This window comes from Harpia harpyja, chromosome 12, assembly GCF_026419915.1.
Source record: "Harpia harpyja isolate bHarHar1 chromosome 12, bHarHar1 primary haplotype, whole genome shotgun sequence".
In the NCBI taxonomy this organism is placed as follows: Eukaryota; Metazoa; Chordata; class Aves; order Accipitriformes; family Accipitridae; genus Harpia; species Harpia harpyja.
In genome coordinates, this window is record NC_068951.1 from 34,231,739 (window position 1) to 34,253,959 (window position 22,221).

Genomic DNA, 22,221 nt, shown 5'->3' on the forward strand with positions numbered 1-22,221 from the left:
ATTAACTTCACTGTTACTATGGATGACTGCCAACTCTAGTGGATTTAATTCTCCTCCTTTATTAATCTAAACTGCTACCGATCTGTACTGGTAGTGCGCAAGCTTAATTTCCAGGTTCAGTGACACTATGTGCGTACATGGTAGAGGAATGACACTCCTACTACTGAGAGGAAGATACAAACCCCCTGTCCCTTGTAAAAATAACTTACAATTTTATTAAGAGGCTTTTTTTTCCCCCAAGCACCCTAGTACTTCACTCAGGAAGGCTCTCATGAAATGTCTCTAAGGACAAAGTCAGGTTAAAACTTGGTCTTCCAGGAATCAAATGTCCAAACACTAAACTGCACACACAATTACTGTTCTAAACCAGCCTTCTTCCCACAGATGGAAGTTACTACCTGTTCAGAGACAGCCTACATTAATTAAAATCCCCTACACAGCATCTTCAGGGTCCTATTCCCACACTATGTGAGAAGAGACATCTCACACATATCAAACCACAGAGAATCTAACTTCACCATCCATTTCTTCTTATCCCATCGGGAATGCAAATTAATGCTCCTTCCATGAGCTAGCGTTTACAAAAAGACAGTGAAGGTCAGCCAAGCATGCGGACTAGAGAATCTCATGTTAACTGTCATTACATTAATCTTAAAAATGGCAGAACTATAATCTTCATGCCTCAGAAAGGATATGCAGAGTAATGCATTATATTCTTTTTCTTCTTTCACTAACATCTCCCAGGACAAAACTTCACCAAGCACCTTCTATATCTGTATATTTATCACAATGGTACCTTTTCGGGAACTTTTTTTTTTAAATGTCTGCAACTTGTGAATAAGGAGCCTCTCATATCTCTTAAAAAATAAACTGCAGAGGTGCTTTTTAATCTCTTCTTACTAAGAGAAAACGCACACAACACTTATAGAAGTAAATCATCATCAAATAAAAAGCAGCAAAGTTGCTTACTCCAAAGAATAACTTCAGGAAACAATCAGGAGAAAGGTGGGAAAAATTAAATTGCTGAAAATTTAAATGCATGTGCTACTGAATGGTCCTTGTTATTTTCTAGATTTACATTTTTTCCACTGACTAAAATACTAGAGCACAAATCCAAGTTTGCATTTACAGCCATTGTTTCATAACAGAAGCAGTGTCAAGCAACAACTTTTTTCTCAAAAACACCCAAAACAAAGCAATTACAGTTACATTTCCAAAAAACTGTCAAATCTAACTTTTGTCAAGTTGCATCATTTCTCCTGTGCCTCAGCCACACCCTATGTGAAAACGAAGTAACAAACCAGGAAGATTTTTTCAAAGGTCAGTCCAGGTCTGTGCTAATTTGGAGATAAGTTAAGAAATTAGGTGTACATGTAAAATAAAAGAGACAACAAGCTTCCTGCTCTGGGCATCACCAGAGGAGATGATACGTTACTTTTCATGTTCAACTCATGAGCTCACTGGCAGAGTCCTCCCTAGTATGCATTCCCTAAATAGGAACTGCGACTGCAAATATGAAGTGCTAATGAAGCACAGATTATTCTACAGGAAATCTATTGGTCAGATCAACACATGAACATGTGAAGCCATTTTCCAGTCCTCCAATTAATGTCATTTGGTTCATCTCATCAGAAAAGTCATCATTCAGAGCACTTTAAAATAAACAAAACAAGTACCTCAATATGTGGTGTTTCTCCCAGCTGTAGGTTATTAAAAATAGTTGCATAGTCCCCATTTAAATTCATCAGTTCCTCATGACTTCCTCGCTCAGTAATGCAGCCTTCTTTCATGAAGATCACTTCATCACAGTCAACAAGATACTGGAGAAAATGGCAGTAAGAACAAGTCTTTATCATTATGTCCAATAATCAGACACACTCCCACACAATCCTTTTCAGTAATCTATAAACATTTGCAGACAACACACCTCTTCTGAGGTAACAGATATCTGATTTTTAAAGGCCCTGCATTGACTACAGCACCATGATTACTTTCACTGTACACAAATAAAAAGTTTTTATGTTCTGTCAAAAACAATCTGTTATAGAAGACACAATTCAGGATACTTAAACACTGCAAATACCGATATACTAAGTATTAATATTTCTATGCACAAAAGATAGCAAAAAAATCTCAGAATACATCCCTTCTGATTACTGACACCAAATCTCAGTTTTTCTGATGTGATGAACTAGCTTTATAGCAAGTTAACAAAAGTGGTTTTGAACAAGGTATTTATTTCTCTGGTAAATTTTCTTTAGCCAAGTGTTACCGGTCCAGATCAGACACCAAGCAGCACTGGTATCAAATAAAGAATTAGATTGTGCTCGGTGCATATTTGCAAACAGAAACCACGCATCTTATAAACGGACAGGGTTGTGCTATTACAGGTCAGGGCATAGAAATTTCCAGTATGAAGGCAATTGACTAAACAGTATTTCAAGGAAGTCCAAGAAAGAAAGCATGAGAGATGTAGTACCTGAAGCTGATGAGTGATGAAAAGGACAGTCTTTGACTTCAGGTGCTTCCTTATTGCACTGTTAAAAATGTGATTTCCAACATGAGCATCTAAGGCACTAAGGGGATCATCAAGGATGTAAATGTTCCTGTCACTGTACAGGGCTCGAGCCAGACTGATTCTCTGACGCTGTCCTCCACTCAGGTTAGCCCCTCGTTCACCAATCTGTACAGACACACACCCATTATTTTATTTCTACAGCACCATGCAACACAGATATTCAGAGCTCAAGAGGTGGCTGGAATGAAGCAGACTGTGATATTTTTATTTTTATATATACGCACACATCTCCCATAATATTATATATTGTTTTAATACATATATATATATTCTAGTTTAGGCGTCCACTTCTTTGTGAAATGTGTTATACATTCAAACTCAAGGTTAACGTGCTGGAAATGTGGCAGTACTTTTTTGCTTATTTAACTTTTTTTGTATTAACATAGCCATGCTTTTTTCTTAGCTATTTTAAATCAAGTTCGAATAGGTCCTGTTAAGGCAGCTAAATTTACAACACAATAAAAAACTCCCAAATTGTCAACATCTGAGTCAAAAACACAGCTCAACTCTCAATAGCCCAGGGCCTGCATTGATAAGCTCAGCTCAAGAAGGTGCATTCAACAGCTTGGCTTATATGCATACCGGACTGATGTTCCACTCACCCCAGTCTAGTCTACCAAACCAAAACTCTACTTTTCTTCATCTACTGATTAGTTTACTATAAGCAAAATTTATACCTCTGTCAGGTCCCCATTTGGAAGGATGGCTAGGTCAGGCCTTAGACAGCAACCATTCAACACGGTATTGTATCTAAAGAACAGTTAGATACATAGTAAGAACACTGTTATTTCCCCCCCCAGGTATCTAACTAGTACGGTATTATCTCACTTTCTACACTAATAGCAGACATTCCAGCAGCATAAACCAAATTATCTGCCTTCAATTCCTAGGAAGAAACCGAGGATAATTAATCACCTACTTCTGAAGTACAGTGAAGGTAAGGAGGCAATTTCTTTGCAGGGACAGCTAGCACAGGCCACAGGGAACACCCCCACTGGGGGAGGGCCATGGAAGGTGCCCATACATGGCAAAAAGCAGTTGCTGTGTTTAAAGAGGGCAAGGCCAAGACAGCAAGAGCAAATGCCACTTCAGTGCTGTTCCACAGCAGCTGCTAAAAACAGAGATCAGACAGTACTCCAGCATAAGGTACAGCCCTCACTGCAAATGAGCAATGACAGACACACTGACAGACATCAGCCACAGTGACCAAGTGCAAGAGAGGCAGGCTCTTAAATGAGACTTAAAGGAGTCTTAAAGACAGACTCTAAAAGGATACGTAGGCTTTAACTACAGTGTACTCTGCATTAAACTTTCCCACGCTTGGGCCAAGAATTACTAAGCTTTCATGAAAATCAGCAAACAGTTCTGACAAACCTTTCTTCATCATATTCCTTGCCAAAAAGAATGTTGTCCCGAAGTGTAGCATTGAGAATCCAGGCCTGCTGGGCCACATATGCAAATGTTCCACTTACTGCAATGCTACCCTCCAACAGGGTCATCTGAAATTAAAGATAAACTGTGAAATTATGCTATTCCATGTTTAGAATAGACTTACTTCTACAGAGTACAAACCAGTTAAATAGGAGATAGGAAAGAGAAGAGCAGAAGTAGTCAAAACAGAATTTCTCACCTGTCCTAAAATTGCTGAGATAAGTGAAGTTTTTCCACTCCCCACACTGCCACAAATTCCAACAAGTTTTCCCTAGACAGAAAAAAAAATAAATTATGGTACTCATTTCTTACATTCTCCATCCCTTTCAGAATTGACTACCTTTAGTACCTCCAAGGGGACAGTTGGACATTAATGACAGCTGAAAAGGGACAAAAAAGCAAGACAGTCAGTATTTTAACTCTCAAATAATAAAGAGTGAATACTATCCCACAGTGGGCTAAAAGTGAATCAACTATACAGGTAAAAATGAATGTATTTTAAGATCAGCTTCCCTTTGACTGGGCCTGATACAGGCCCAGAGAATGCTGCACTCAGCCAAAAGCACCAAGGCCTGCCTGAACAGAATGCACCAAGATGCATTTGAGAGTGGAAAGGAAAGATATAAAGAGGGAAAGACTGAAAGAAAAGTAGAATTTAGGATATATGGGTCCAGTAAAACTCGTTGCCTATGAGATGCAGTTTGCAAAGGAACACGTACCAAGAAAAGGTGAGAATCCAGTCACTTTGAAGCATTTGTCTGCAGTAAAATGGGTGGGTTGATACCCACATTAAACAATGAATTCATCAAAACTACATTTGTTCCTTTTGTAAAAAAAGGTGAAGTGGACAAAAAGGGTACATAGCCATTTGTGGAATACATTGTTGGCCTCCTCTTGTTTACCAACTTCTGATAGAAAACTAGCCTTTACATTTTCAAGTAGCTGTGTACTCCTTTTTCAAGGCTATTTTTTAAAATATATGAATCCTTCTCAAAAGTTTAAAATATAGGGGGTTTATAGTTTAAAATAGTTTAAACTATGCCTCTACTTATATGACTACAGGAGACAATTTAAGCATAAATATCTTGATAAACACAGGGATCCCATTACTACAACATCCAACTGCCAGACTGCAAAACTTTTGTATTTGTGGAAGACATCATGTATTAAGTTCAATGCTTTTTCTTTGACATTTTACATGTTTTTACCCATCTTGGAATGAGGACTCCAACTGCTTCTAGATTCTTGAAAAACCTCTGTGTCCTTCTACTGTACAAAAATTCTCAGGGAAGAAAACTGCACATTCTTCAATGAAAAGCACTGTTATGGCTCCATTAGAACACCTAATCACCTAAAATGTTCACACAGAACATAGCTGAAACCCTGCAAAATTATCAAACGGCTGCAGGAATACACCATCCACCAATACCCCACTGATACCACTGCTGCCCTGCTGATTCTTTAAGCTCATCGGCTCATATACTGTACTGAGAGCTACAAACAGCAAAACCATCAGTTAGATGCGAAAGCTATACAACCTGCAGTTGTTTCATAGGCTGTTTGCAAAGATCTAGTTTGCTAAAATGGCACAGCTGTTTACATCAAGATCAGACACTGCATCCTGGATACTGCAGTTGCCATGGATATTACAGGAGTGCACAAAAGCAATATGCTCCATTTCATGCAAAAACACACAGCTCTCTATCCCAAGGCACAGCTAAAAAATGAGGCCTTTTGAAAGCTCAGATTTCCTCCTTCCTTCTCTTACCTTTTCTATCTCCAAGTCAATGTTGTAGAGAGTCCTCTGAAGCCGAAGGTTAACCAGATGGATGATTTTGTTCTCCTCTTCAGGGCTAGGATGGTCATCATTGTCCACTAGAAGATGGCCCTTCTGCTCTGCCAGCACAGCTTGCTGTCCCTCATTCTGCAGCTTCATTTTCTCTTTCTTGCCCTTGGTGACTTTCTTGTCTTTTTTCACTTTGGGGGTCAACTTTGGTGAGCTCTGGACGCTGGCGTGGGAGAAGTCCCAAGCCAAGGTAGCATTTTTCACCTCTATCGCGGTGTGAGGATTGGCTGGTTTTTTCTTTATCATATGAACCTCTTCCATTAGAAATAAACTCTGATAGGAGTTGTGAGAGAGGTGTAAAGATGAGACACCTGATCAAGACTGGGAGACAAGCCTATGGCACACTCACGCAGCAAAACACATCAGGCTATATAGTAGGAGGAAGCTGAAGAGCAAAAGGTAGCTCATTAGTGTAAACTAACTCCAGGCCTGCTAAGTGGCCGGGGCATTCCTGGATGTGGTGGAAGCACTTAGATACACTAAGACTTTTATAGAACTGGAACACTCTGCATGTGATATGAGAGGGGCTTATTCTTTTAACACTGTTTGCAACTGCAGCTCTGTAACTTCCAGATTAAAAACATATGAGCAGAATACCTGGGTTGGAGAGAAGAGGTCACTTTGAGGGAAAGTGACTGACTTGTCCTACACACCAACTCATTATGGAAGGAGATGGAATGACTTTTAACTTCAGCCTTTACCCTTCAACTTTTTCTGCTGGGAAAAAGTCATCCCACACAAATTTAGCTGACCTATCTTGGGCTGCTTGACAATAAGAAGTAAGCCATTAAGTCCATTGTATCATGTTTTCCACCACATCCATCAGTATTTACAATCAACACAGATGAGGAAGAGATTTTTCACACAGTTTAATTACAAGATAAAATGTTTTCCACTTACATAATTTATGTTTTGAACTAAGGAGCCATTTGCAATTAAAGACTTCCCAATTCTCAATCTTATTTACTCTTGCAATTGCTATACCTGAATCATACATTCATAAGAAAGCTCATACTCATTTACAAAGCCAAAAAGTCAGTTACATTCTTACTGTGATGTTAGAGTATCCCCACCTTGTGTTACACTTCCTACACAGACTATACTGTTTACAGTCAAACTGGGAGATATTACAATTTACCCTCTCCTCCTCTCCCCCCGCCAAAACTCCCTTCGGTGCATTTGAATTTAAGAAAGCCTAATTTAAGGTGACTCAGAAGATGAAACAAAAAATGCTCAAAAGCAATGAGATCTCAAAACCATTCTGCAGATCCCATTCTTCTCACACCCAGATTTGTCTCATGAATGCATTACACAGACTCCATGTATCTGTCAATGCTTGTGAAATCCTATTGGCAAATTTCTGCAATGTGCAATGCACTGTTGTCTTCAAGAGAGAAGACAAAATAAAGGCCTGTCCTCCGAGTTCATACTAAAGTACATACAGTGTGTTCACAGGGATTGAAGGATGAGATAAGGTTTGTTTGTTATAAGGGTTTCACTTTTCTGCAATAGATTCTGTTTTGTCAGATTGCAACTGCATTTTGTTCATATGGTGGTGTTTCAGTCACTTAATCTGGTCTGGAAACACAAAACCTCAGTTTTGCATGACTACAAATAAAACTCTACAGTTTGTGCAAAGCTGTCTACACAATACATGACATTTCCGAAGTTTCATTAGCAAAACATGAAATTTCATTGCAGATGTTGCACTGTCTTCTCATTCAGATGGTTTTAAAAGGGAGTTTAAGAATTATTATACTGTGAGCCATCTAGTCCTGTATTCTATCTCTTACAGTGGCCAACATCAAAATCCTAAAATCATTAAATAAGAGTATTTTGCTTCCCACACTGGTTATTATCTTAAACTTCTAATATTCCTTCACTACATTTGTATCACTTTTGCAGAATCCAATAATCAGGACTGCTAAGTGTAAAGAAAAAGAACTCCTCAGTCGTTAAAACAACATTACCTTCTAAGTGTTCCCTTAGCATCTATTATACACATACAACACTCTACACTTACAGTTAAAACTGCAAGGCCAAATGACTGCTTACCTTAAATCTGTCAACAGAAACAGATGCCTCAGATAGAGACTTCACTGAGAAAGGCGTTACTTTTAGAGCAAAAGTCATTGAATTAAAGACAGTGACCACTGTGAATGCCTAAAAATGAGACAAGAAAGAGAATCACGTTTGGATGCAATATACTAACAACTCCAACCTTCTGAAAGCTGAAATGTCACAGCATCAATTCAAAGCCATAGAAAAGGCCGACAGTCCAAGAATAACCATTTAAATATTCAGCATATTCTCAAACAGCAGAAAACAGCAAATCTACCCAACTCCTTCTGTAGTGCTTTTTAACAGACCAAGACAGACATCTTCAGTGTTTGTAGGTCTACCAAAAGCAGCAGCTAGCAAATTCTGCATTAGCCTATTACTGTGAAGACCCCAGTTCAAATCCTGTTCTAAGACATTTGTGCCATTTGCATCCAAGCACACTGTAAAACAAAAACATGCAGTAATCCCAATGCCCTATCGGAATAGCAAACAGAAGTGCTCATTTATATTCAGTTCAAAACCTGTTCTGGGGAAGGTTAGAACTGAAAACAGCACTGAGAGCTTTTTGTGCAAAATAGAAGACTACATCTGCTGCTGTCACACCCATCAGATGTTCACTTCTGTGAGCAAGGCTACAGCCTGGCCACAGAGGCACAGCCACAAAGCAAAGAATATGACGAAGAGAAACAGCTTAGCAGAAAAGCTACTGTAGCAATATTGTACAGAATATTTTCAACACTGCAGTAAGTTACCTGAGCTGCTGTAAGATCGTAGCCAAGGATCATATGGACAGAAAAGGTCACCACGCTGGCAATGACTACAACTATGGGAGCCACACCCACAGTGATGCTCTGGAAGTAGCCTGCACGCTCTAAGATTTTACGTTCTTCCTCACGAATTTCTAGAAATATAAATAGGGGCACCACATTTGAAGTATGATTCGGGGGGTACATACACAACAGACACTACCATAGCACTATAAACACTGAGTAAGAGAAGCCTAACTCTACGCTTTAGCATTTATCACATTATGTACTTTCTCATAAAGACCGCAGTTACAGAGAAGCAAACTATAATTATCTGTAAATCTCCATAGAAATAGAGGTCTTTTTGCTTTATTTAAAAATGGAGCAGCCAGCACATTTAGTAAATGATAAAAAATGGAACAAAATTTAAAAATCTAAGATTAATGCCAAGCCACAAACATCATTATGCTAGAAGGTAAAACTTTAGAAGCACTTCTGTTTGTCCAACCCATCATGCATAACAAACAGGAAGCCTGAAGGATGAAAGTGTTATTACACTGCACGTACACCAACATCTATGATACTAAGCTAGGAGGAAGCACCAGGCTACTAAGCAATGGGGCATCTGCACAAAAGGAAACATTTACAGACTGTGTGAACTCACTTTGAACATTCTGAGAAAATGGTTTGACCCAGGCATACATTTTAATGAACTTAATGTAATTAAGAACTTCATTCATCTTTTGCACACGCTCATCTGTTGTTGATACACATTTTCTTCTGAAATAAGCTGTGAGACGTGATACAAACATCTGAAACAAAAGGCAACACCATGCAACGTTAATGGCAACTCAGAAAGAGCAAGTACATTCAACTCTTAATTACCAGAGAAAGCCAATTTTGAATCCGAAAAAGGGATTCAGGGATGGGGCAAGGCAACTATTGTTCTAAGATAAAAGTCTAGCTGGCTGCAAACACTATTCATATCCTCCCACCCCATCTGCACTGAGCAATAGACTCATAATAGCAAGTTTTAACACAAATAAAATTTGTGAAAACAAAGGTGTGCGCTTTTACCCACATTGAATAGTACCAGATTTGTTAAAGTTTCTGAAGCACAAAGACTACAAACGCATTAACCTAAAGACACACCAAGCTGACCCTCATGGCAAATAAACAGTAGAACCCATTTAGGCCAACCTTTTAACCTGGTCCCATAAAGCAAAAGAGCAAGCTGAACTTTGCTCAGCCAGATCAATTTCTACCATGTGCCAGTGCTATGAAGGTGGTAAAACAGTTTTAACATTTTTATTAAACCAATCTAGAAATAAATAGTTGTTCATGTGTTTCTAAGTATCTGCTACCCTTACATTCATCCCATTCCTAGTCTGAAATTCAAAACCAACACACTACTTTAGGAAGTTTTCAGCTCTTTGCCCTTCTTCATACTCCTGCAATCTCTTTTGGAGTCCCCATCAATAGAGAAGGACTGCTGAAAAGAACTGGAAAAGACGATCAAACTCCATTTCTTATTCCCCTCTTTAAAATATAATTCCCATTATTTTAATCCTCACTGTTGGCCAGATAAATTGGACCAAAGTGGACCTCACAGTATTCAGCCTCCATGCTTTTTAAAATTTGTATTATGAATATAATGACAAATCTTAGCAGCCTTACAGGGCATTTTAGAGGCAAGACGACTTTGGCTTGAACTAGCCTATTTCACAGCTCAGCAGAAGTAGAGGCAGGAGTAACCAATCAAGAACACCCTCTCCCAGATGCGGTGCTTTTCAACATCTTTTGTTGAAATCAAGAGCGATGTGCTCATGCAACACTGAGCTCCTGTACACAAGCTGGAGACCTTGTGTCTTTCCAACCTCAACGAAAACCACCTAAGTATTCCGTAGTTTAATTTAGCTATGCACATTTATCTCAGTCAAATCTATCAGCTTTCCTATTTCCATTTTCTAATTTTCTTTACCATTTTGAGCTTCCTGTTTCCAAATTTCTGCTTCATGCACTATCTTTAGAAACACCACCAATAACATGCAGCACCATAAACGAGCTAAATCTAGCACATTTTAACACCTTCTATTCAGAACTACACGTATGTCTGACCTAATAAAAATGGGAAGCAAGACTTAACTCTTTCCCACTCACCATTGCTGGGTAGAAAAGGATGAAGACAGCAGAGCCCAAGAAGCCTGTTGGACCCAGAATAATCACATTATAAACCATTCCTAAGATGGCCACAATAGGCCCCCCAGCCAACAAACTCCCAACTGCTGCAGCTTCAAACATCCTTTGACCATCATTGGAACATACATTTATGAGCTGAAAAATACACATAACAGATTATTTAGATTTAAGGCACAGCTCATTCTCAAAGGAATATATTGCATATCCATTTTCACACTGCAATTTCCAAAATTATGCAGCAGCTTACCTCTCCAAGAGACTTCTCCTTGATGTTCTTCAGCTTAAGAATTTTCTTAAACGCCATTGTCAAGATAGCTCCACGCAGTCTAACCCCCGTGCGGTAATTCAAAGCCCAGGTTAGTGCAAGGGACCAAGATCGCACTATTTCCGTCATAAAGATGCCAAAAACTAAAAACAAGCTGTACTGCAGGTTGGACTCACTCTGTTGGGTATACTCCAAAAGATGTTTCACAACGAACGCCTACAGGAAGAAATGCAAGTTTGCATGAACACCCCATCATCCCAGAAGACCATGCAACAACTTTATGTTAAGTTAGAAATAAGTAGGCTACTTTGCTTTTAAAAGAGCCGTTTGAAATAGAAAGCATCTTCTTTCTAGAAGTAAAAGGTGTCAATACAAGAAGTACTGTAACACAAAGCCCTGCTGAGAGCCAAGCACTGAGTCAAATTTAGTAAGTAAAGAGAGTTTAATTTGGAACCATATTCCTCGCAGCACGCTTCTAATCCTCCGTGTCTTCTAACTTAACATAAATCTGTCAGTTAGCTGAAAGCAATGCATTATCATATAGAAGAGTTTTAAAATATAGTCACTACTTATACATCTGCGCACATTAAGAAACATTCCTTTACGTGACATTAAGACCTTTTTTATTTTATCTTTGGTTTGCTTCAAACGTGCTTATTTGATAAAAAGGAACAATGTACCTACAGTTGTAGAGGGGAAGAGTGAGAAGGACATTTGCAAAACATTCCTGGAAATAAACATCAGCAGTTTAATAGTAAAGAAAAAAACAAGCAGAAAGCACAAGGTACGCAATACCACAAATCATTGGGGACAGGGGAGAAAAAAAAAAAGACAAAAAACTAACCATTCAATCCCTCCCCATACCCTCTCCCCCCAAAAACATAAACATTTTACCTCAGGAATCACATTTCAAACATCACCTGCAGAAAGAGGACAGCCCCCAGAACCACCGATTCCCACCTCCAGCTCTTTGTGGTCCAACGGCACAATATAACATCATACAACTCACAATCACCAGCGATATTAAATACTATTGACTGCGAAACAATAGGCTTTTATTTGAAATGAAGTGCCATCTTAAATGGTAACATCTCAAAAACACTGTACAACAGGTAGAGCATTGTATAAACATACAATCTGCACATACAGGATAATAATAAAGGGCTAATATCTAACAGTCTTAGCCTCTAACATAAACTAGATTTGAAACTACACACAAAATTGTAAAGATACAAAAACAGAACAGTATTTGTTCATGAAGTCCAAAAGAAGTCAAACTTGCAGGTGCCAACAGAGGAGGCTTCTGAGGCTGCACAAATTCTGAAATCTGGTTTAAAAAGTATCCTACAGTAAGGCTTCACAGACAGCAAAAGATTTCCTAGAGAGCTTTTCAACAAATGATGCTTTAAGATACTGGTGCTTTTGATATGCTAGTACAGAGCAGAGAATTACCTTTGCCCACAATAAAAAGCAACAAAAAAAATCTGAGACCAAAGAAAATATTTGAGAAGCCTTTCACATCATAGTCCATTGAAGTCCTCTTGGCTACACCAGGTTTTGCAAATAAGAGTTCTGTATAGTTTGAAGAGAGAGGAAAAAAACAAAACCCCACTACTTCAGGAAAGGTATTGATAGCTATAGCCCAGCACCAAATAACAGAAAAAAATGGAGATCAAATTCATCTGTTCGAGGAAAGTAATTCTGCACGTCAGAACCAAGGAAACATGCTGTAAATAATTTTGCTCTTTCTTTTTCACAGGTGTGAATTAAAGCCAGATGTCCATCAGGTTCTAGAATGGCCACTGAGAAAATTTACATACCAATCCCTGAACAAATGTGAGGGGCTCACATTCACAGATCTATTGCATTCCAACTTTCTCCTTACTTGGATTTAGTTTTACATCGACTGTTTGGACCACAACTGCATACAGTCGGCTTGCAGTTACTAAGGAGATTACTGACTTCTTTTTCCAGTATTCAATCCAACATATGCAACTGAGTCACTGAGCAATTGGGGTGAAAATCCCCCTTTTTCCTCACGAGCTGTAACTCAGCATGGTCGCAGACTGCAAGCATTTTCTCGCACACCACAGCATTGCTGAAAGTCTCCAAGAGAGGATGTATAAAGATAGCAGATGTTTCCTGGGGTCTCATTCCTCCCAAAACTTTTTAGTGCAATTTTTCAGCACTATTTTATAGATTCAGCATCTCCCGTGATGAAATAGAGAGCAGCTTACATTATACCCCCATTTTTTTTTTTTTCCGGAAGAAAGAAAAGAGGAAACAGCAGATTAAAGAATTTTGAAAAGGGAGGGGAAAAAAGTCACACAGAATTAACATTTACATCTGAACACATATTATTTGAATTCAAACTAGTTTAGTGACAAGAATCCAGCATAAAGTTATTTACAAAACAAGAAAGTTACAGTACAAAAACTAAAACTCAAGCTATCAGGGCAAAAGGAACTCCTGTGACTATTACCGTAGTAGTTGGTACTAGCTGCTCGGCTGTCTTAAGCATTCCCATTGAATAAACATTACCTTACCTTTGCTCTTGGCGTTGGCTCTGCCCAGCAGGACTGTCTCATTCTGACGCAGAAAACAGCCATCCTGAAAATTCTAAAGAACAGCTTCTGTCACTGGTCCCACTGCAGTGCCGGCGTCCCTGCTGCAGCCAGCGTGGGGCAGGCTGCAACTGGAGCCAACTGGGAAATCAGGAAACTTACCTCCAATAGCTTACCACTCCCCCCTCCAATAACTGACCAAACTGTCAAGCTGTACTCCACTAAGATAGCAAGTTTCCCCATCTCCCAAACAGGAAGAATAGCTCTGAACAGTTACAAACAGGTACATTGTTCAGACCTGGAGTTAAACTGATTATGTTTAGTAATCAAAAAACTTCTTTGCTCCTCAACCCAAACTTGTAAGTTTTGGTAGCTGATCAAATGGCAGCAAATATTCACTGAAGATAAATAGTATCTCACCTATACTAGTACATTCTGAGGGTTATTACAAGGCAGTCTGACACACGCAGCTGTCTCACCAGGTTATGGGTTTGGATACTGTGCCAGATGCAGAATTTATCAAAATAAAAAAAAAAAAAAAAAAAAAAAAAAGGAAGACCCTTGAAGGATCTATTTGGTATTAAAAAAAAAAAAAACACAGGAAGTCTGCAACAACTCCTTTCCAGTTATAACTATCACAATGCTTATTAGCAAAGCCACAGCTGTTCGCTGGCATTTCAAGGTCATAGACATTCAATTAAAATTTTTGAAGTTTAATATAGTGTTTAACTCCATTTTTATAATTTTCACCAATACATGAGGTCAAGTCAAGTGCTTTTCCTGATCTCCCTTTTCACCTTCAGGTGACTGAAAGGGTGTAACAATACAAGAAAGCACTGATACTTCTGAGGAGACAGCATAGGCATATCTATGAGACATGCCATTTTTAAAAACAGGGAGGAGGGATGGTAAAGACTTATTTTTCATGCCAAATGGTGGAACCAAAAGGGAATTGTTCCTTATTCAGAGAAATGAATAAGGTTGCCTGTAAATGGGCAAATATCTATAGATAATTTTAAATAACCCAAATCGAGCATCAATTGCAGCGGTAGCCCCCAGCCTAGTCAAGTTAGTTTGTTTTTCTCCTTCCCCTCCCACTCTCTCTCATTCAGCAGTTTGGCTGAGAGAAACCGAGAAAATTACACTACAGAAATTAGGGGCAACCCTCCTGCAAGTTCTTTGCTAAAAATAAAAGCATCTACTAAAGCCCTGTAGTGAAACAATGACAGAAGCTCTTCTTGGGGAAAGCTAGTGCTGTTAAAACCTTAATCATGATTTATTGTTAATTACCAAAGTATGTTCATATATTTTATAATACAAGCTACTATAAATTATTACCAAGAAAACAATACCACAGAAATATTTATTGTTATTCATATTACATGTAACAAGGCAAACTTTAAAAAGGCTTAAAAAGCAGAACATCATTTTGATAAGACATTTAAAAGCAGGAAAACATTTTAAAAAGACATCTCACCTAACAGTGCACCCAAGTGTACTTACCCAAGAAATGAAACTTCAGCTTACCAGCACACTGAAACGTGTACTACTAGCAGTAATACTGCTCCTACTCCTCAAGGGAAATGTGTAGAGAATAAATTTAGTCAAAATTTCAACTGTAAATCTGCACAGCACGTGCAACAAACAGGTGACAAAAAATGGTGTGAATGTCAAGTCCCATATGTTGTTATCTTCATTACGACCCATAGCAACAAACAGCAGCAGTTCCTAGAGGCAATAACGTACTCTAACACTTCTACATGAAACCTGTCTGACCATTCTCTGTAGGATCTATACCCACAGACTTCTTGAGACCTGCTCACATTAGTTTTTAAGTAGTGCTCTAATAAAATTGTTTCATTCCACTTCTTGAAGACTGTGCTATTAATGCCAATAATCTAAGATTAGTGTTTTATCAGATTGAATTTTATTCCAAGATAAATTTACAGAATTGCAAAAAGAAAAAGAAAACAATTAAAAGACCTGCACATAAGAATTTTATGCAAAGAGACCACATACCAGTTAAGGAAGAACTTTAAACTATACTCAAAACCAAAGAGAAAAACCAAGTGTGCATTTCCTCCAGGATACCTAAACTCCCCCTCCCTTCTGCAAGAACTTGCCTCGGTATTCAGCAACTGATCCACCAGCTGTAGGAAACCTATCTTGGATTATTGAATCACTCTGGAATTTTGCCCCAAAATTTCTAGCTAGTCAAAACATTTAAGTGATTCTGCAATGAAACCTTAAGACTTTACAGTTGGCCATGAGATGGAGCCCTCTGGGGTTGTTAAAAAAAGGATGGATATTACTTACTGGTCCACTAAAACCAGCGAGCTGCGTGATCATCAGACACACTATGGAAATGATGAGCCTCGTGCGGCAGAAAATCCACACAACCCTCCGGAGAGAAGCATCATCGGGCCCACTTTCTTTCAGTTCTTCCTGCCACAATCTCTCCAGCCTAATAAAAACAGAAGCCTCACGCTATAAATTTTTCACCATGAGAGAAGGTACAATCTCATAGGTATTTCTTTGTGAAAATTCCAAGCACTTCCTAGCTTAAAGCAACAAAAATTACTAGATATCAAGAGAAATAAATACACGGTGAGGTACAGAGAAATAAATCAAGAGAAATATCTGCATCTTGAAATATCTATGTTGTGTTACTTCTACAGATGAGAGGGATGAAAAACACAATGCCTTTTGCTTTGCCTGGAGTCTTTTTGGCAATCTTAATATACTGACTTGTCACAGTCTCTCCTTGCTGATCTGACAGAACAGTTGAGAATTCTTCTCAGGTTTTGACTCCACATTAGCTATAAAAGGTTAGCCTGATCACAAGATCTGACCCATATTCAAATCACCTTGCTACTGTCAGTATTACTTTTCATTATTTTAGCACAAGATTTTTTTCAGTGTAGCCTTGAGAAAGAACTTTGTTTTAATAAAAAAATAGTTTAAAGACATGCAAAATCAGAAAAACAATTGCAAAACACTCTGGGAGACAGAATCCTCTAAATTCACTGAAATTGGCAAGAATACAGAAGCAGTGCAGCGAGAGGAAGTGGTCTATGAAGGATAAAACTAAATTCCACTATTCTGAGAAAGGCAGAACACAATATCAGTGCTGCTTTTCTAGGGCAATACTACTATATCATTGCCTGTGAACTAACGTATAAAAAAAAAACGAAACAAGAAAATAAGGAATGAGATATCTCTACCTTCTACAATTGACATCTGAAGACTCATGCCTTGATAAAGACCATACATCATCCATAAACAATTCCCCTTTCTTGTACGCTCTGTGGGCCAAAGGAGTGAGCCAGGAGAAGGTCATGCAGGAGAAAAGCCCAGCATTATCAACAGGGTGCTGGTGTCTAAAAGGAAAAAAAAACACGAACAAATGAAAAAGGAAACAGAATTGTAAATCCCTGAGAAAAACAAAGCCTTCTCTCATTGAAATTGGCCCATGCTAGTCATACTTGCTAAACAAATTCTGTTTTCACTATCAGTCAGCAGACCTACAGCTGCAGTCCTGCTTTGTGACTTGTTTGAAAAGCAAATGCTGTATCAGTTCTTTTGCTGCCTAAAGACTTACTTGGAAGTAGTCCGTATGGGTTTCAGCACGTTCAGGCCATGGTGGTATTTGCCCTTGTGATGCTCTTCGTCCAGCATTCTCAGCTGGGAATGCACAGAGGTGTCCAGTGGCAGGCCCTCTGCCCGAGCAGCTGCTTCCAAGGCATCCTGGCATTCAATCTGCTTTTACAAGAAAGACAGCAGAGTCAGAGGTCAAAACTATGTTTAAAGTCCATGACTCCTGACTCCAGCAACTTTGCACCTCTTTCTTCTGTAAATTACTGCACAACAGTAATCACTATCATTTAAATGTCTTAGAGGACAGGCTTCAGCCTGGCAGCAAAGACACTGAAGGGACACATTCTAGATCTCATTAGATTGCTGCATTTCCAAAACATAAATTAACACCAGTATTGTGACTCTGCATTCAAAGGATAAATGGATAGACCAGACTAATCCTGCATCCTGCCACAGGAAATACAATAGAGAAAAATTACAAAATCAAGTACCTATGACATCAGTTCAGGAAATCAGTGACTGGCTAATATAGTGAAATTGACATACACTCTTGATGAATTTACACCCTCTTAGTGTAATTTACTTATCCACAGAAAATTCCAATTATTTTCAGAATACTACTAAAGTCCCTTCTTCAAAAGTAACTTGGATTAGATCAAAAAACAAATATGCATTAAGCAGAATTGTACTTTCTTTTATCATGCTTCCTGCTTTTTCTCTTTTTCCATACAGTAAAGGGAACAAAGAATTTTCTCTGCTCCCAAACACACTTCTCAATGGCTCAGCAACTTTATTAACAACCACTTAAAAGGCAAGCCTTATCTCAGAGGAGTTTTTCCACAGCCCTAGTGAAAGGCAGACCTAAACACTAATCTAAGAGGAGAAAGGAACAGCAGTGATATGGAGTAGTCAAAACATTGCAGAGTTCAAACAAACCTTTTGATCAGAAGCTAGATGTGGCAAAACTATCTGAGGAGATTAGCTTGCTATCTATACTCACAGAGGGCTCACTACTGGTTCTGCTAACTTAATGGACCATTTATTGCAATGCGATGTTGCCTGTTTGTATCCTAGTTTTTTGACATGGAGCTACTTTGTGGAAAAAAACCAAAGCAGTTCTGAGGTAAAAATCTTCCTGGCTGTCTCACAGAGATACTATGTTTACCCTTATTAGTTGCCTTACCAGAGCAAAGTTACTTTATGTCTTTGAAAACAGCAACTGTAAGGCCTTGTAGCCTCCCAAAAAGCAAAGCACTAAATGCATATCAATAGCAAGCACTTGGTTCCTAACTTCTCATCATGTAATTTTTGTCTGAAATGCCACCATTTATTGGAGACTTAGTCTGTCCTACATTAACATGTAAGCATGTAGCACATTAAGACACCTAGCTTCCACTCATGTGAAGGACAAGAACAGGTAATTGATAATAACATAAATCTGTTCTTTATTTATTTAACCAAAGTACTTAAATAGTGCTTAAGGGTGTTGTCAACAATCCATGGTCCTGATCTCAAGAAAACTTATTCACTAAGCCTAAAGCTATGATTACAAAAGATAGCTAAGTAATAAGAAAACAAAAGAACATTACAACATCATGATACATGGAGTGACTCAAAAATATGCAATGCTTGAAATCTGAATTAAAAGACTTCTCACTCAATTTTGTATCAAATTACTAAGGGCAATAACACCTTACTAAATCTACCCAAATCAGCATTAATAAGGGACCTGCCAAAGATGTTTCAAAGGACTCAGTAGTAGGGAAAAGTTCTGCACCACTGCTTTTATGGTTACAGCCGACAAATTTATAGCTAGTTTGCTGTTACCCTTTGCAAGAGCCCCAGGCAGATTTGCCCAAACACCCTATTGCTGATAACATGCTTGTAAGTGATGTCACAGGCTATCTGCAGAATCATTGTTTTTCAGAGCACACAAAAAGTGCCTGTAAGTTAAAAAAAAGTCTTCCAAAACCACTGTATTTGTCAGCATAAAAGCAGTTTTTCACCACTTACAAACAAGAATAGCTTTTTAATAAGAAAGCACAACTGCAAGATACTGTATTTTTAGGCAGTCCAAAGATAATGTTCTTAAACACTCACTGTGAAAAATAATTAAACTCTCCAGAGCTGCTCAACAGAATTCTCTCAGCAAAGGTGGAAAAGATGCATTGATAAAAGGCTAGGGCACTGCCCTTGAAAGGCCTTTATCATGTCTTGCCATAAAGGCAAGTATAAGCGCAAAACCCTAGTCAAGCGCATTGCTCATCTCCATCTTCGCAAGGTTGTCAAAATCCCACAGGCACAACTATCAAGAAACAAATGCATCACACTACTGCACAATTAAGATTCTAAGAAAGTCCATACAGTTCTGTGTCACATTAGAAAATCCTCAAAGCACAGAGTTTAATCAGGAAGAAATGAGACTCCTAAGCAGTTCTACAATGCATTTCTAGAGCAAAAGACTAAATTACAAAAACTAGCAACAACCCCAACATTGTTAATCTAGGTTTCTGAATCCCTATTATTTTTTCAGGTGTTCAACTGCCAATATCCTGATTGCCTGCATACATGTACAGTTTTCTTGGAAACTAAAACCTTGAAGAAGTCATTAGCAATGTGATATAACAGGCTCCAGCACTGCTCTTGAAATAAATGTCTAATAAATCATGGCTGCACTATCAAACAGAAATCAGACTGCACTTTTTCTAATTCAGCAACTTATTAATATACCAATACAAGCAATGAACCAGGTGATACAAAACAGTGTTGATAACTCTAAAGAAATGCTCGCAGATATCAGATAAATCAGATATCACTAACTGGAGGGGTTGGGGGGAGATCATTCAGACATTTCTTGAAAAACAGCAGCTCACTACTCAGCATCATCAAAAAGGCCAAAAGACAATGAAGAATAGTTACAAAAGACACAAAGAATAAAGCAGGAAACATTGCCATACCACTTAAACCTAGCATTTGCCTCCTTTTTGAACACCAGAGTCAGTCCCCTATCACTTCCATTCAAAAAGGGTACTATACTTAAAATTACTTTCTGCAAGCAACGAGAACAGTTGGGATTAGAACAGCTTCTACACAAGCATAAATTTAAGACTTTTCAGCTGGATAGAAGAGAGGAATAAAGATAAGGTACAGGTATTTGAGAGGTCCATAAAGTCATGAATGGCATGAAGAAGAGAACTAGGGAATGATCACCAACTGTTCTTACAACAAAAGAACCAGGGACACTCAGTGAAATTAATGTTTTTCACTTAAATTTAGAATTTTCTGTCATAGGATGCTGTAAAGTTCAAATGCATAAATGGACTAAAAATGGGAGAATTACAACTCACATAGGATAAGCATATCACGGCTTATTAAATGCACGACTGAGGGTAACAGCAATCATTTACCCATCATCTTATTAATAGCTGGTGGATTCCAAAAAAAGTTTCTGAAGCCATGGGCAGCTCCTAATAGAGGGTAATGGTTCTGCACTCTACATTTCATGAAGCTATGGCACACCTGGGTGCAGGCTGATATGATTCAACAGATGACTGGGAAAATTAACAGATGAAGAAAACAGTTAAACTTTTAATCCTAAGAGCAATCCCCAAGAGTACTGAGAGTACTAAGGAAGTATCACTACACACATGATCTTGTCATGTTCTTTTACCTCCACAGCTAGCTCACAGATAGGCAGAGAAAGAGAAACATGGCTGGTGCTGCTACCACAGAGCACACCTCCCCGCTCTGACTTTCTGCAACTTGAGAGCAATAAAACCCTAAAAGCACCTGTTATCATGATTTCCTTGTCCAACAAATTGGTCATAGCAATGGTAAACACATAAGGTAATGTGAGAGCCAGAAAGACGACATGGTTGGCTCAAGACATGTCATCACAAAAAGTTGGGGTGAGATGAAGAAAATAGGTTGTTAAGGACAAGGAAAAAGATCTGCTCATTAAATCAGAGACAGCAGTACCAAATTCACAATCCACATACCAAGGTCATGTGAGAAGGCCATGAAAACACAGAAGATTTAGGAGCAAAGCTACAAAGCTGTCAAATATACATGATGTCAGGGGTAAGAAAGACAGAAGTTCTGTAGGAAGCAAGAGGGGCATCAGGAACATCACACAGAAAGGCAAGCAAACTCAAATATGTGAAATAGAAGGACATTTCTGAAAACCTGCTAAGCAGCCAACATGGGCATTTATCTCTGAGGATGGGGAGCAGGTGAAGAGAAAGGAGGCAGCTGTGATGTATATGGGAAGAAAAAAAAAAAAACCAAAAGACAAAACAGTGAGATCCTACCCTTTCACAGGCAATCTCACATTTAACAGAGAAGGTAACAATTTATTGGTTTGACAACTGTAACATCAGATGATAACAGCAAAACCAGACAAGCCTGGAGGTCAAGCAAAACAGATTTTTTCCATCCCTTACTCATCTTGCAGAGAAAGAATTTGATGTGTATGCAGTCAACATATGACACAAACCCCACCCACCAAACAACTATTGTCTCCTCTTCCATAAGGCAGAACATCTTCCAGGGCTCAGATCACTGCAGGGAAGAAGCTGCATCTCTTCTGGTCCTACTTCTACCTGACAGGAAACTAGAGCAGACATATAAAGGCTTCTTTTATTAATCCTTGCAGCTGATATAGAATACAAAAGCTACCGTGGTTGATTTACTATTACATAAAGTTAAAATTGTTTTATTTAAGTAGTAAAGAACTCTGAGTTGGCAATGCTGCAGAACAGGAACTCCCACCTCTTCCGTTTAGAAGGCAGAGCTCATCAGGCCTCCTCACTCCTTTGTTCCAAGTTCCCAGTAAGGAGAGGCAAATGGGAAACTAACAGACCAGCACAACAGACCTTGGGACTAGGCAGGCATATGGGAAGAAGGAGAATTATATGATCACCAGTTCTGTTCAG

General features: G+C 38.7%; 2 protein-coding genes across 10 annotated transcripts in view; one reads left to right on the plus strand and one right to left on the minus strand.

Annotated features, from left to right (window-relative positions):
* Positions 1 to 22,221, minus strand: part of ABCC5 (ATP binding cassette subfamily C member 5) — a 74,437-nt gene that overhangs the window by 40,335 nt on the left and 11,881 nt on the right. For 5 of the 9 annotated variants that reach the window (XR_008237713.1, XR_008237714.1, XM_052805065.1 and 2 more), the window contains exons 3-16: positions 17,292 to 17,452; positions 16,915 to 17,070; positions 16,007 to 16,154; positions 11,109 to 11,342; positions 10,823 to 10,996; positions 9,327 to 9,474; positions 8,669 to 8,817; positions 7,911 to 8,018; positions 5,778 to 6,128; positions 4,209 to 4,280; positions 3,953 to 4,077; positions 3,256 to 3,328; positions 2,480 to 2,683; positions 1,677 to 1,820 (exon numbers count right to left, since the gene is read on the minus strand). Coding sequence is in view for 6 of the 9 variants with exons in the window: in XM_052805065.1 (XP_052661025.1) it covers positions 1,677 to 1,820; positions 2,480 to 2,683; positions 3,256 to 3,328; positions 3,953 to 4,077; positions 4,209 to 4,280; positions 5,778 to 6,128; positions 7,911 to 8,018; positions 8,669 to 8,817; positions 9,327 to 9,474; positions 10,823 to 10,996; positions 11,109 to 11,342; positions 16,007 to 16,154; positions 16,915 to 17,070; positions 17,292 to 17,452 (2,247 nt within the window). In the remaining 3 variants the exon portion in view is untranslated. Of the gene's footprint in view, positions 1 to 1,676; positions 1,821 to 2,479; positions 2,684 to 3,255; positions 3,329 to 3,952; positions 4,078 to 4,208; positions 4,281 to 5,777; positions 6,129 to 7,910; positions 8,019 to 8,668; positions 8,818 to 9,326; positions 9,475 to 10,822; positions 10,997 to 11,108; positions 11,343 to 11,806; positions 15,821 to 16,006; positions 16,155 to 16,914; positions 17,071 to 17,291; positions 17,453 to 22,221 lie in introns of those variants that run through there. The other 4 variants (XM_052805067.1, XM_052805069.1, XM_052805070.1 and 1 more) reach the window with 3 other exon arrangements.
* AP2M1 (adaptor related protein complex 2 subunit mu 1) overlaps positions 1 to 22,221 on the plus strand; it is a 159,846-nt gene that overhangs the window by 19,725 nt on the left and 117,900 nt on the right. The gene's annotated exons all lie outside the window — the stretch shown is intronic.